At 44.6% G+C, this 15176-nt stretch overlaps 1 protein-coding gene across 1 annotated transcript in view; it reads left to right on the top strand.

The window, feature by feature from the left end:
* Positions 1-14619, top strand: part of LOC146798595 (solute carrier family 22 member 6-A-like) — an 814343-nt gene extending 799724 nt beyond the window's left edge. The window contains exons 9-10 of the mRNA XM_085625903.1: positions 3959-4162; positions 13236-14619. Coding sequence (XP_085482029.1) covers positions 3959-4162; positions 13236-13317 — 286 coding nt within the window. The 3' untranslated portion in view covers positions 13318-14619. The remainder of the gene's footprint in view (positions 1-3958; positions 4163-13235) is intronic.
* The last annotated feature ends 557 nt before the right edge of the window (positions 14620-15176 follow it).

Here is a 15176-nt window from a genome sequence, read left to right as displayed (position 1 = left end):
ATTTCCCCAGTTCTAAGTTAACTAGGATGTAGTCAATCAAGGATGCCCTTTTACCATTACCATATGTCCTCTTTGCTGGGCTATTGGAAGGAGTGTGTCCATTCAAAAAATTAAACCTGGGATTTATAAGAAAAGTTGAAAAGTGTTCTCCTTTCTTAGACACTTTCCCTAAACAAATATCTGGCTTAGGGACACCTGGCCAATGACCCTCGGCCAGTACCTCTTCATTAAGGACTTCATCAGCCAGTTGAGTATTAAAATTCCCACAAATCAGCACCAAGTGGGTGCCCACCTTAGCTCTCCCTATGTCCCTTATGCATTCACCATATTCACAACAAATTCCCCCGAAATCGGCTTTTCTTCAGTTAACCACCTAGGGTGAATATATACACATTTTAAATGTCGACAGTATGAACTTCTTTAGTGAGCCTCACAAGCAATACATTAGGGGTAAGAAATTTCCTTCTCAAATGGTCTACCTTACAATTTATCCTACATGATACCCACATTGCGAGGCCTCACCCGTCGCCCTTTTTCGGCTTACCGTTTAATCCCACCGGCACACTGCTGTTGCTTCCCCAACCTCAATGATCATGATAGCAATAACAGCAACAGAAAGTAAATATGGTTCTGAGAGCTCTGTTAGTGCTGTGTAATTTTCTTTCAATGCCCATTTTCTAGCCCCTCAGCTTCAAATAGAAAGCAGCTGAGGAAGTACAGGTGGAAAAAAGGGAAAGTTCCCTGATGCCATGGGAGCTCAAAGGGTGAGTACTGTCAATTCTACTACCCCTGGCACTTGCTTTAGCATCAACTTTAAATAGCAGAGCCTTCGATAGCGTGGAGTGGCCTTACCTGTTTAGGGTCTTGCAGGAGTTCGGCTTGGGGGATGGGTTCGTGCGCTGGACGAGGTTGCTTTACGCTAACTCGGTGGCCAGGGTGCGAACGGGGACTACGATATCAGCCTCCTACCCGGTGTGAAGGGGTACGAGGCAGGGTTGCTCGTTATCACCTTTGCTGTTCGCCCTAGCGGTTGAGCCCCTGGCGGCCCATGCCCGACTGGGACGCGCATATGCTGGGCTGTTACTGCGGGGGGAAACCCATTATATTTCCTTCTATGCAGACGATCTACTGCTCTTCCTGGCTGACGCGGAGGGGGCCTTACAGGGTGCCAAAGCGTTACTGAGGGACTTCGGTCACTTGTCGGGCTTGAAGGTCAACTGGGGCAAGACTTGTGTATACCCTGTTACACAGTGGGAGGAGACCCCCCCCACCCTCGGGGCTATCCGCTGTGAAGCTCGCTGTCTGCCGTACCTGGGAGTGCATATCTACCGCACCCAGCAAGATCTGTTGGAGGGGAATGTTGGGAGGGCGATTAGAGGTCTAGCGGGCAGTATTAGATTCTGGAGCACCCTGCCTCTTTCGGTAGCTGGGAGGGTAGCGCTACTAAAGATGGTGGCGCTCCCGCGATTGTTGTATTTTTTCCGTACGCTCCCTATTTGGGTGCCGGTGTCGTTCTTTCGCAGGCTCACAGCCATGATCACGGGTTTTATCTGGGGATCTGGCAGGCGGCGGGTGGCGCTGGCCACGCTACGACGGCCCAGAGCAGAGGGAGGGCTTGCTGTGCCCGACTTCGAGTGGTATTATTTGGCGGCCCAGCTGCAATGGCTAACGCAGGCGGTGGCAAGGGAGTTTAGAGGTCCCGAAGACCCGCAGGGCAGGGTGATCCCGCGGCATGTCCTTTCTTTTATTGTCTTCCAGCAGCGACTAGAGTTGTCGCAACTGACGCTTGAGGAGCGGACGCTCCGGTTGTGTTGGAACCGCAGCTTGCGGAGGGTCGGCACTGTTCACCCCTACGCCCCGGAGATCCCATTGGGCATGTGCACGGCCCTCCCCCACGGAGGGGACTGGTCGGGGCTGGCTCAGTGGGAAGACCTAGGGCTACAGATGGTGGGGGACCTGTACCTCAATGGAGCGCTCCAGCCATTCCAGGGACTGCAGGATTCCTTCGGGATCCCGAGGGGAGACTACCTACTCCACGCAGCCCTGGTGGCAGCCCTACAAAAGCACTGGAACACGGGACTCTCTGAACCGCAGCCGGCTGCCGGCTGTCAGTATGTGGTCATGGCGGCGGGCACGGTCAAGGCCGTTACATGCCTCTATCAGAGAATGGCGATGGAACACCTAGCCCCTTTGAGTGCGCTGAAGGATAAATGGGAATTGGACATCGGGAAGCCCATTCCGGACTTGACGTGGCCCAGGTTACAGAGACGGGCCTGGAAGAGCACACGTAATGCCAGGTTTCAATTGGTGCAGTACTTTATCTTGCATAGGGCATAAAATTTGACACCAGCTAAATTATTTCAATACTTTGGAGGTCCCGCTCCGCGGTGCCCTCGCTGTGGGGAGGAGGGGGCCGACTTTAAGCACATGTTTTGGTCCTGTGGCGTCCTCTGCGGTTATTGGGGGGAGGTCATTGATTGCTTGACCCACGTAACGGGGCGGGAATTGGGGGTGGAAATGGGAGTTTGCCTGCTGCTGTGGTTCCCCCACACTCCGCGCACGAAAGTCACGAGCAAGTTTTGCGACCTAGGGCTGGTGATGGCTAAAAGAGAAATTACCCTGCACTGGAAATCGAGAACTGGCCCCAGCTTTGAGAGGTGGAGAACTACCTTCACAAAATGGGCGGGTAGCGAGAGTACACTCAGGCTGCAGCTAGCGCTGCGGGGAAATGATGGAAAAGCATTAGCCATGGCACATGCATGGGAAGCATTAGTGGTGGACCTCCGAGGGTGGGGCGCAGAAGCAGAGGAGGGCATTGACGCACTGGAGCAGCATGCAGCAGAGTAGCGGTGGAAAGGCTACTGACGGGTCACACGTGGGGGCGGGAGGGCTCCTCTTCTCCTTGCTGCTTGGCGCCTGATCATGGGGGTGGAGAGTGGCTCGCGGCCGCTCCCACGGCCAATCACGAGATGGACTTCTCACGGTACCTACGACTATGGCACACTGACTTGTGGGTGGGGGGAGGGAATATTTGTGTTTGGGGAGTGTTGGGGGGCAAAGCATTGATAGTTGGAAGTGGTCTGCACTGTACTATGCACTGGAGTATATTACTAGGAGAAGACCAATGATATGCTGGTCATTGCAGATGGCTATTGTACTTGAATTATGCAATAAAAATTGTTTTTGCAAAAAAAACTTTAAATAACAGGGCAAAACTTTGAAGAAATGTATGTCGAAAATTGATTTTATGAGGAGACACAGAACATTGGGTTACAGGAAATGGTGTTGCTACTGCACCCACTAATAAAATGATCAAAAATAGCTTTAAAATGTGTAGGAAGTTCCACAGGTCCCATCTCATCTCCTGAAGCATAAGGGCTGAGCAGAATGTGTAATAAAGGGCTTTATTCAGAGTTTTGATGACTGGGTACTCTGCCATAAATATGGGAGGGTGCCCTGTCTTCCAAATTCCTTGCTCAGCCTCTGTAGTTAGAATCAATGTAATGTAATGTACTGGCTGTGGTCTCTCCTCCGACAAATTGAGTACAGCCTTTAATAAGGCCCAACCTCTGTCAAGGATGGTGTGAATAATGTAAATGTGCATGCATACATTGCTGGAACATGCATTTTACATTAACATCCTTTTAGATGATAAGCATTGTGCAATAGCCTACTTAACAGAAGAGTATTCCAAGACAAAAAGGTCACAGTACAAACTAGGTGGGATAATTGCACGAAATAGAAAGAAAGAGGAGAATTGAGGGCTAAAATATTTACAAAATTCTTTACATTTTGTAAAAACAGAGTCTGCAGTGCTATACACGGACTGGCCGGGGCATAGGAGAGTATGGTAGTCTGGTGGGCAATTATGTTTATGTTTCAATGTTTGTCCCTTTTTCATCCCGGTTAAATTTCCTTACAGCAAATAAGGCCCTTGTTCTTTTCTCCATTTCCACAGACAGACTGGCTTGGGATTTGCCAACACCATGGCTCGTGTGGGAGGTATGGTGGCACCTATGGTGTTAACAACCAGCGAGTATTATCCATCCCTGCCATTTATCATATTCGGGGGAGCTGCCATTACATCAGGAATCATAGCCCGCTTCCTACAGGAAACCCTTAATGAGCCCTTGACGGACACCATTGAAGAAGCTGAGAGCAAGTTAGTACTGCGTGGGCTATTATTTCTGCTGCCATGTCATTCATCCTATCTTGTGTATTCACAGCGGTCACCACCAATTCATGCAACATTCCATGGATCATTCAGTAAAGTCAGAGAGAAATGATTATATATTGGCATTTATTTAGCTTTGTATTCAATGGGGCCTCAAATTATTTCATTCTTCCGCTGATAGAATATGTCCAGAGGGAGTGTTGCTGAAATTGGTGATCAAGGATTTTTCCAGTAGAAAGTTTGCTCCAGCATCGTGCTATTTTCCACTATGAAAGAGTGGGTGCTTATTGGGGCAGGAACGTCCCCTGCATGATGTACAGTCATGTTCCCCTGCCTTGATAGTTCAACTGCAATTTGGTCACAGACTCACACTAATCTAGCATGAGCACAAAGCCCTAGGCCTGTCCTTAGACAGTGGAGTAAAGTCCATGCAGCAAGGTGATGGCAGTGTAGCTTGTGATTTTAATCAGATGTTTTGTCTGGGTTACATGATTGAAGGCCTACTGGTCCACTCATGTAAAGTTCCAAAGCTTCACCAGGTCCTAGAGATAATATCACCGTGCACGTTCTCAGGTATCACTAGCATGGTGTATATATTGTGTATGAGTGAATGTAAGCAATTAAGGCTTGTAGTTCTATTTTGGAAGGCCATTGCCTGTTCATGTGCACAAGATGTAGGCAGGTTTTTTTTCCCAGGCAGTGGAAATGTACTACCGACATTCCTGAAGCTGATGGGAGGAGACTTAGACAATGAAGTGTGGAAAGAGGAGACATGCTTCCCTTTAGAAATTCAACTAGTTCCTTTTGCTACACGTCTGTCTGAGCACTGTCATTTGGTAGCTGGTGGGGGTGAAAGGTGGGTCTGTAGTCTGTTGTTCACAGTGGGAATGATCTTTTACGTGAGGGCGGCCTTTTGTCCCTCTTCTTGATCACTGGTAAGTGTGGCTTTTAATTGTAAGATGCTGAATGCTCACACCTGTTTGTGCCTCTGTTGTGGGTGCTCCACCCTGGAGACAGCCCTACTGTGAGGACCATCACTTCACACAAAGGCTGTCTGGAAGGCAGCCTGGAAATGGCAAGTGAAAGGTAAACCAATCCAAACTGATTCTGAAAGTGCAGACAGAGAATACTCATCCACTTTATGCTTTAGCTGTACAAATGTCTTAAACATATGTTGAACTCTGAGCAGAGACTCTGTCATGTTATCGGAAGGGGTTATACCCCATTGGTTGTCCGGTTCACCGGGAATAATGTAACTAAACCTTACTGTGATAATATACTGATGATCAGGATTGACTTCATGACAGCAGGGTCTGAATTAAACTTTCAAATATTTTGAAGGATGTTCTAAAGGTAAGGAGGAATATTTTGTCCCAGACATTAACAGTAAGTATGCTCAAATGGAAGGGTGGAGGGGGGGAGAATAAAACAAACCAAATCGTAGAGGGCAATGTTGAACGAGACCAATGCAGATAGCAAGAGCTGTGAAGGGTTCTTGATTCCCCAATGCACCAATGAGCAGTCTATTGATTACTCCAAAATTAATTGTGAGGGATTTTAAAGGGATTCTTGTTTTTACTAAAAGCTAGCTAATCAGAGTCAATAAGAGAATGTTCTGTGGACCTGTGCAAGTAAAATCAGCCAAGTTGAACACTTTCTCAGTCACCTAGGATGAGCACTTTGGGAGGTTTAGTGTCAGGTACCTGGGGGGATATAATGGAAGTAAGGAGACAGACCTTGTGGATATTGAGGAGTTATAATGAAGTGACAGAAGCTTTTGGGATCCTGGTTATGTGGTGGGACATTTATCTCTTAAAATAGATGTTGAGATTACTATCTTGGTGAGGGGTTACTGGTATAAGTAGGGAAGATAATTGGGGAGAGGATGCCATAGTGAAGCAGGTTAGAAGAAGAAATATATGACTTTGCCTCAGGAGGGATCCAGCATGAAACAATGCACAGCCATTCACTGAGCAATAGCAGTGATACTGTGTGAGGAAGTTATGTATGTGATGGCAGAGTGTGAGGAAAGAAAAGAAGATAGGTTGGCATCTCTAAATTGTGAAATGAGAAATAAAAAAAGGACATGATGTTGTCAAAGTAGAGATGAAGCTCTGTAAGACACATATAGATAAGGAATGGCTGGGGGTTTGATTGAAGATGAGTAAATTATAAATGACAGGTTGACTAGACAAGAGAAGAAGTGGGAAGTATTGTGTCTATAACACCCAGTTTGAAATGGGAAATGGGAATGAGATCATGATCTTCTATGCAAAAGGCAGAAGATAGATCAAGGAGGTTAGGATTTGAGGAGAAACAATTTCATAGGGCTAAAGTGAACACATCTTAAACATCAGAGAGGGCTGATGTAGAGCATTGCATTTTGTGAAAGTTCATTGAAAGGTGGATAGGGTGTGATGTACCAAGTGACCTAACATAGTTCACTTTCTTTGGTACCAGAAAGAAGGAACTACAGGGTATGTGCAAGAGGGCTGAAAAGTATTTGGAGGAAGCATGCAGAGAGAGGATAGCTGATATCATAGTTAAGGCTCCCAATTGTCTGTTTTTACTGATTTTTACAGATAAATACAGTCAGAAAACAGTGTGTTTCCAGTCTGTATTTATGTTTAAAAGTGGAAAAATACAGAAAATTTAGCCCCTTTTCAGTGACTCCTCCTTATGGTTGTTCATGAATACCCAGCCAATAGTGGTGCAGATTGAGAGCATATGTAATTAAAAAAGCACACTACATTTCCTTAAATAGCTGCGTATATTAACATATAATTGTGCTATTATGCAAATGTTTTTATGTGGCTTTAGTTTTATTATATTTGCCTAATAAATGTGCCAAAATTGGACCGGTATCAAAGTATGAGTGTGCATTTATTGGCTAAATAAATGTGGACATATATACAAGTCACTACTTCATCTATTCACAAAATACAAAATAAATATGGAAAAATACAGATAAAATACAGATAAAATAGCCCAAAAATAAATCTGGATAAATACAGACGGAAATGTTAGAAAAATGAATGCCGTAAAACAGGGAGCCCTAAGCATAGTGGTGCAATAAGAGGGAAATTCATTGGCATCTCTCTTGACTCTTCAAATATTCACATATTAACTGCCTGATGATCCCCAGGCTAGTGGATATACATGTTGTAAAAATTCAGAAATGTGGACAAATTATTTCCATGAAGAAAAGGTTTCCAGGATAAAATCCTGTGCTTGTTATAGCGATAAGAAAAGACAATTGTGTACAATTTTTAACACTTTAGTCCTAGTATGAAAAAAAATAAAGATGAAAAAACAGGTATCGGTCAAAACAAAAAATACATTTTGGCCGCAGCAGACTGTTTCTGTGTCTATTGCATCTTGAAGGGATAGATAACCAGAGCCTGGAAAGAAGAAAGGGGACAACAAACACTAATGCAAAAAGAAAGGTTAGTGAAAAATCAGGAAGGAGATACAGTAGAAGTTACAAGGGTGCAATGGGTAAACAGACCCAGCAAGCAAAAATGTTACTAAAGGAAAGAGGAGAGGCACAGAAAAACAAATATAAAGTTGAGCCAAAAATGAAGTGGAAAGATGTAAAAGGTGAAAGTGGTGATAGAAGGGCACTCCCTGAAAAAGCAGAAAACATACAAGGGCACAAAGAATGGGAATCAAAGAGGGGAGGTCTACTGAGCAACCAAAATAACTCACAAAACCAGTGATGAAAATGCGGGAACACTGCTCATAAATTCAACCATGGTAGAGGTGAGCATGCATTTTTATGTACAGGATATAGTTGGTGGGATCAAGTGTGGATTGGGCAGCTGGGCTTTCAGAGTGAAGGTGCCAAAGAGAGAAGACTTATTGAGTACTTACAGAAGGCATTATTGAAGAGGGAACAAGGTTGATCTTTTGAGTACATGTTCTAGCGGGTTTTGGAGGGATTAGTGCCTTCTGCACATTCGTTAGAGACTGGCAGAATGCATCAGGTGACAATTTGAGCCTTGAGATGCTGATAGTGAGGCTATCCTGTGGCAAGAGAGTGATGTTATGTGGATGAGGTTGTCTTTGGGGGTAAGGGCTGTTGAGACATGAGACTGAAATGAGGGAGGGGGCGAATCTGTATTTCTGTATTTTCAAAAGAAAGTATATTCCACAAGGAATAATTAAATTGATTTTGTCCTATTTCTGAAAGTAAAATGTTCTCATCAGTGTAGTATCAAGACAGAAACTCAGAGTGTCTGTGGTCAAAGGTTTGCAGTTGTATATCTATCCACGATTTAGAAAGGGACAGTTAGCAACCAGTGGCACGAAATACAACACAACATGAATTGTTGAAGGATCAAAATCTGCCCTCAACATCATGCAATGCTCAGAAAATCAAATATCTTTCTTGGGAACTGTTAGAACTGGTGGTCTCTAGTTGACAGAGGTAGGTAGCTTTGACCAAATAGGGACCCTTGCTTCTAGTCAGGGTAAGGAGGATACACACTTTAGATAACCCCTGCTCACCCCCTTGGGTAGCTTGGCATGAGCAATGTGTAAAGTATTTGTACCAACACTCACAGTAACACAGTGAAAACACCACAAATGGACACCACACCAGTATAGAAAAATAAAGTATTTTTATTAAACTAAACAAGACCAAAACGACAAAAACTCCAACATACAGAAACTCAGTAGAATGTCTTTAAAAAGGGTTGTTGCAAAAATAAACTTGTAGATGATAAATGCGACACTTTAGTCTCAAAGTACCTGGGATTCGCAACGCAAAGCAAACAAAAGGGGCGCAGAGAAAGCGATGCGTCGGTTCTTCCTGTGCTCCGGTTCTGATGCAACAAGATGGTGCCTCGATGCGTTACGACGATCCGGTGCGATGAGACAAAATGGCGTCTGTTGAGATGCGACAACGTGGAGGCAATGCGTGCATGACCGACGGCCGTGCGGTGGACTCAGTGGTTTTCTGAGCCACGACAGGCCCTGCGACGCGCTTCCCCGGTGATGCGACGACACCCTTGGTGACGTCGACACGCTTCTCCTGTGTTGTGGAGGCGATCAGCGACATCGCGCTTACTCAGTGATGCGACGACGCTGTGTCACGCTTCTCTCCCATTGCGTCGTGCTTCCAGCTCCCCACAGCAACAAGGCCCCACACACAGTTAAAGGCCCTCCTGGCAGACTGGAAATCCCAGCAAGGAAGTTCAGGGAAGCTGGGGGTGAAGTCCTTTTGTGCCTTGGACTTCAGAAACAGGAAGCCAGCTCTTCTCAGACCCTTGGACACTTCTCTTCAGTTGGACACAACACTCAGCAAAGTCCTTCTTCAAACAGGGGGGACACAGCACACAGCAACGTCCCTTGGTCCTCTCGTCAGCAGAAACAGCAAACTGCAGGCCAGCCCTAGGCACACTTGGGCGGTACTTCTCCTCAGTCTCTTCAGCTGATCTTTGTTGGCAGGGATTCCTCTTGTTCCGGAAGTAGTCTAACTTTCAGAGGTTTCAGCTCTCATATTTATACCCTAAAAGTCTTTGTTCTCTATGTGTGAGGGGTCCTGGACCCAGTCCAAACCAGTTCTGGGGGCACTCTGCCAGTGCACATCTTCTTCCTTTGTGAGTGTGGGCAGGGCCATCTGACACACCGCAGAAGGTGGAGCCAGCATTGTGGAAGGCAGGTGCTGCAGTGCGGAACCCTGGGTAACGGGAATCAAGACAAAACCCGTACCAGATATCCTCCCTTCATCACAGACCAGACATCACGTTAACACATTCACTCATTCAATCATTGGTGGGGCCCATAACACCAACATTCACACTTCACTTCTCACTGGTCTGCACTTACAGGAGAGATGAATTTTCCAAGCGCTGACATGAAAGGAATACCTTATAACGTATAGAGAGAAAATTATTTACACAGCTATACACTAATATCCTTATCTCTACACATCGTAAACCTAAACATTAAGATACTCCTCCCACGTGATCAATGGATCATTTGGTTGGATTTGTAGGGTGATTTAGTCCTGCTAAAACAGACTCAAGATCCTGATCTATCCTCTCTCAATAAACAACCAAAACACATTTGCTTGTTAATCAATATTTTGTTTACCTAATTAATGCAAGTATTTAGTTCCATCTAATAAATTTATTAGTCTTTACGCAAATCACAAAACACCATATTTACCTAGTCTGGCTACTTGTCGTCCTCTAAGTCATCAAATGTAGTCGTTAATCAGTCGGATTTAGAAAGTTCTTCATGCAGCACGCTACAGTCCCAAGAACGGACAAGGACCAGAGCCGTGCAAGCATCTATCAGTGCCCATAGATTTTAGGAAGTCCTCAATTCATCAAAGAAATGGGCAGCAATTCAGTCAGTCAAAGATTCAGGAACGCAGCCGTCACGTAGCGTCACCGTCGTCTTCATCAGCAAAAAAGAAAAGCACGCAACGTAGCAGTCCTTTCTATTCTATTGTAATTTTTATAATAAAATTAATGTCAAGAAGATACATTTTATAAAATTTGGGCTTCTCCCATTGGTCGGTTAGGATCGTCCGGTGAGGTTTCACACAGTTCAAGAGGTTATGTCACTATACATGATCCATCCGGTTCCTTGTGTCAGTCCATTGTTAGTGTACTTGGAGAGCTTCCCATTGTGACCTTGCTTGGGTACAACAAGAGTAGGGTCATGTCGAGGCCACTGGTACATGTTGTAACGCATGCGCACTTCGTCCGTAACCTCGTGGAATGGTGGCCATCTCATCAGACTATGTCGGCGGCCATCTTAACTTTAGGCCCAAAGGACAACTTAAGCGAAACAAACACAAAAGAGTAATTAATACATAGAAATAACAAATAAAATGTTAAACCCTCACTAATTCCCCTATGTGCTTGTAATTACCTAGCGTATAGCGACATTTAAAGCGTTCATATTCACCCATTGATGTCACCTGGTGCAACATTACGAAAACATCACAAAAGCAACATATATCATGCGATATTCTATTTTTCTAGTGTTAGTATGCGTACATATGTTTATTACAAATTATTTACCCATGCAAAATGCAAATCCCACGTGTATTTCATACATTAGTAATTTGAATTAAACTTCATGCAAACACATTAATATTATTAAAATTAATAGATTATTCTAATTAGTATAAACATGCAGAATAGGGGGGGTATACAAAATTCTGTAGTGCCCGCTCTATCACAGGCACAGCCCTATTCAGGCCCAGGTGCTACTCCTCCCACCACTCCAAATGCAGATAGGTCTATTAAGCCTAGTGCTGACTCACCCAGACTCCTGGAGCCACCCCAGCCCCTGTCACTCTCAAACCAGACAGTCAATCCACAAACAGGCAGAGGCACACAGAAAGGTTCAACAAGCAAATAGCCAATTTCTAAAAGTGCTATTTTCAAACACAGTATTTAAAAAGCATGTTTACTAAAAGATAGGTTATTAAATTCTGAGTTCAGGGATACCAGACTCCAATTTTCTATTTTGCTCCTATGGGAAGATGCAGGTAAACATGTTACACAGCATTCCCCATTCCGTCCTATGGGCAATATTGCCTTTCAATAGTGAAAAACGAATTTGGCAGTATTTCACTATCAGGACATGTTACCCACATTAGTACATGCCCTACCTTTCATATACACTGCACCCTGCCCATGGAGGTACCTTGTGCCTACCATAGGGGTGTCCTATGTGTAAGAAAAGGGAAGGGTACGGCCTGGCAAGTGTGTGCACTGGCCAGGCCGACATGGCAGTTAACAAACTGCGCACAGGGACTGCAGTGGCAGACCTGAGACATCATTTTAGGGCTACTCATGTGGGTGGCATAATCAGTGCTGTAGCATTTGAATTACCAGCCCTGGCACACTCAGTGCACTTTACTAGGGACCTACTGGTAAAACAAATATACCAATCATGGATAACCAATCACGATAACAATTTACACAGAGAGCATATGCACTTTAGCACTGATCAGCAGTGGTAAAATGCCCAGAGTTCTATAGTCAACAACCACAGGTCAGAAAAAACAAAGGAGGAAGAAGGAAAAGTTTTAGATAACCCTGCAAAAAGGGCCATTTCCAACAGGAACCAATGCTGAGAAGGGCAAGATTTTAATTACAGAATGGCTGAATCTTATTAGGTGACACAAACTTGTGACTTAGATTGGTGTCTGGTTTACCAAATTGATAAAGCTCTGACAATGCTCAAGTTCTCCATTTATACAATGTAGTAGGAATATAATAAAGTCTGAATACAAATGCAAAATATTGAATATTGAGTAATACTGCATTATAAAACTAAAGATACAGTGGATTGCCAAATAGCAGACACAGATTTGTATTATCTAGACCCTCCTTTCACCTGAAAGCAACAGAGTTGCGGTCATTGACAATCAGGTTTTGGAACCAACTGCAATATTGCAGTCTTGCATGGTCATTGTTTGTTAGTAGTTCATCCAGAACAGCATGTGTGTTGATTACGTTCTCCACATTCTAATGTTGAGTAACAGTGGAGATGATATGACAGATCTCTAAAGGCCTGAACAAAAGCCATGTCTAGAAAACTTGTTGGGACTGAGGTTGAAGTCATTGAGGCAGAGATGGAGACAAGTGGCAGGATATAAGAAAGCATGTACAGATCCTGGGAAAAGCATAAGAGAGCCCCAGTGGGCTTTAGTTTAGGACTATTTAAGGGATCTTGTATGCAGGAGTGTCCATAATAGGTCAAGAAGGGTCGGACCCAGGAAATATTTTCAGGGGACCCGCATAAGACATATTTACATACTATTAATCTAAATATGCTCATTAAGATAGTCTTTTGTTGTCCTGAAAATTTCACACATTTAGCAATTTTAGCTTCCGACCCTCCGGAGCTACACAGGGGCCTCTATTTTAGTGGCAACCCTGATGTTTTCTAAAGAGGAAAGGTTGTGTCTGGCATTGGGGCTGGTGTTGGAGAAATACATTAATTGAAGCTGAGGTTTGAATAACAGGTTAATGCCTTCAACGTTAGTCTTATAACTGTTTATCTGTCTTTGTTTCTTCTCCCCTTCAAGAAAAAAAAAGACTAAATCACCGGGCAACAATGAAACAGCAGAGAACATCTTACTCAAGAGTCCTGTGAACACAACCTGTTAATCACCGCATTCCTGACCTGGTGGCTTATGGGAAGAAATTTGGCATCTGTCAAAGGAATCAGAAGTATTGGAGGACACTTAAGCTATACATCCATTCCAAGTATTTTCAGGATGTTTGGGAAGGGATGAGAAGATGTACAGGGTGTCAGTCATTTTTAGGTCTCGCCTGAGCCAGCGCTTTAGCGCTGCTCTGGCGAGAGCTATAGAAAGCGGGATTTGGAAGTGCAAACTAGTGCTTTTCAGGCCACCAACTACAGTGCATGTGCGCCGGGCGCGCGCACCATTTGTCAGCCTGCTGATCACTTTCGCGGCCGCTTTGATGTTCTCAGTGAGCCGCGCGGCCACTGAGAACATCAAAGCGGCCGTGAAAGTGCTCACCATATGCCAGCCTTCCCTGTGTTGCTTTAGCACTCACCGCCCCCCCCCCCCCTTCCATGTTACCCGTGTGGCTCACTTTCTCTTTCATGGCCGCGCGGCCAATGCTTGTTTTTTAGCCCTTCCCATTAGTTTCACATTCGTTACATTTGCCACTTCAACTCTTTTCACTTTATCTCAACAGTATATTACTTTTTTAACCTTTCAGTTCCATATGAAAAGCACACTAACGCCATTGGGTAAAGCTGCAGCGCTATACCAAATGGAAATACATAGGTAAAATTTGCTGAACCCTTTTACCAACACAGATTTTGCCAAGAATGTGCCGAAAGTCGCCTTTCTGCCACTTACCATTCAATGGTATCTACAAATCGAAACAGATGTTAATCATCATGTATCTCTACGAGCACGACTCCCCCTCCCTCCTCCTACCTCCCAACCCCCCAAGTTTATCTTCATTAAACCAAGCCAAGCGGCATCAGTCTACCAGCTGTCAACAAAGCACTGCTCCGGTAACGCGAACACTGCAGCATTTCAGGGGCGCTCCGTGTACCAATAAAAACAAGCATTGGCATAGCCAATAGGTCTCGCTTTTGGGACCTTATAAGTATTTACTATGCAGCCCAATCTCCTTGGTGCAACAACATCAACTAATTGCATGGCTAAACACTTATAAGATCCCAAAGGCGAGACCTATTGGCTATGCCAATGCTTGTTAACTGTTGTTAGGAGGGAACAAAATGCAACAGTATTTTATTGAATGTATAATGAAATGTCACTTTGACTCTGTAGCACAGAAGACAGCTGCCTATTGTACACTGAACTAAAGTAGGGAACTGTGCTACTGGTAAACAACTCAGACTGATAACATTATGGATGATGGCTCTCTACTACGTTCTTCCCTGCATAAATAAAACAACTGCCCTCTAAAATTTTAATGATCTCCATTAATTTGCTCTTTGATGGCTTCTTCGGGCTTAACTGTGCAATTGTGCTTGGATATAAGGTAATGAGTGATGCTGTTTAGTGTTTGCAAAGACATAGCAAGTCCGAAGCTTTCCTTACTCGTTCTGAAAGCTTATGCATCCAAAGAATTAACAAGAGTGTTATAAAATGTGAGGAATAGGATGTTGAAGTGAGAGATATATCTTTGAAGAGTAAGATCTTGCATAGATGGAACAAATCGACTGAGACCAGGGGCCGAATTACGCATTTTTATTGTTTGCTCCCGGCACACCATAAGCAATGAAAGTGCGCCCTATTAGGATTATTGCGCTGCCCCCAGGGCTTCTGCGAACTCATGCTGCCCCCAGAGCAGCACATTCAGGTGAAAACACACCCTTCTGCCAGCAGCCGCTCCATGTTTTCATAGTGCAGGCAGCACCCGCCTGTACTTTTACAGGGGATTAGAGATCCTCTTGCAGGTGGGTGCAGTCAGTGACTGCACCCGCCTGCAAGGGTATGTCTGAGGTGTCCAGAGGACCC

This window comes from Triturus cristatus, chromosome 9 (assembly GCF_964204655.1).
Source record: "Triturus cristatus chromosome 9, aTriCri1.1, whole genome shotgun sequence".
In the NCBI taxonomy this organism is placed as follows: Eukaryota; Metazoa; Chordata; class Amphibia; order Caudata; family Salamandridae; genus Triturus; species Triturus cristatus.
The sequence above is the reverse complement of the archived record's forward strand: the minus strand, read 5'-3'. Positions and strand labels throughout refer to the sequence as shown.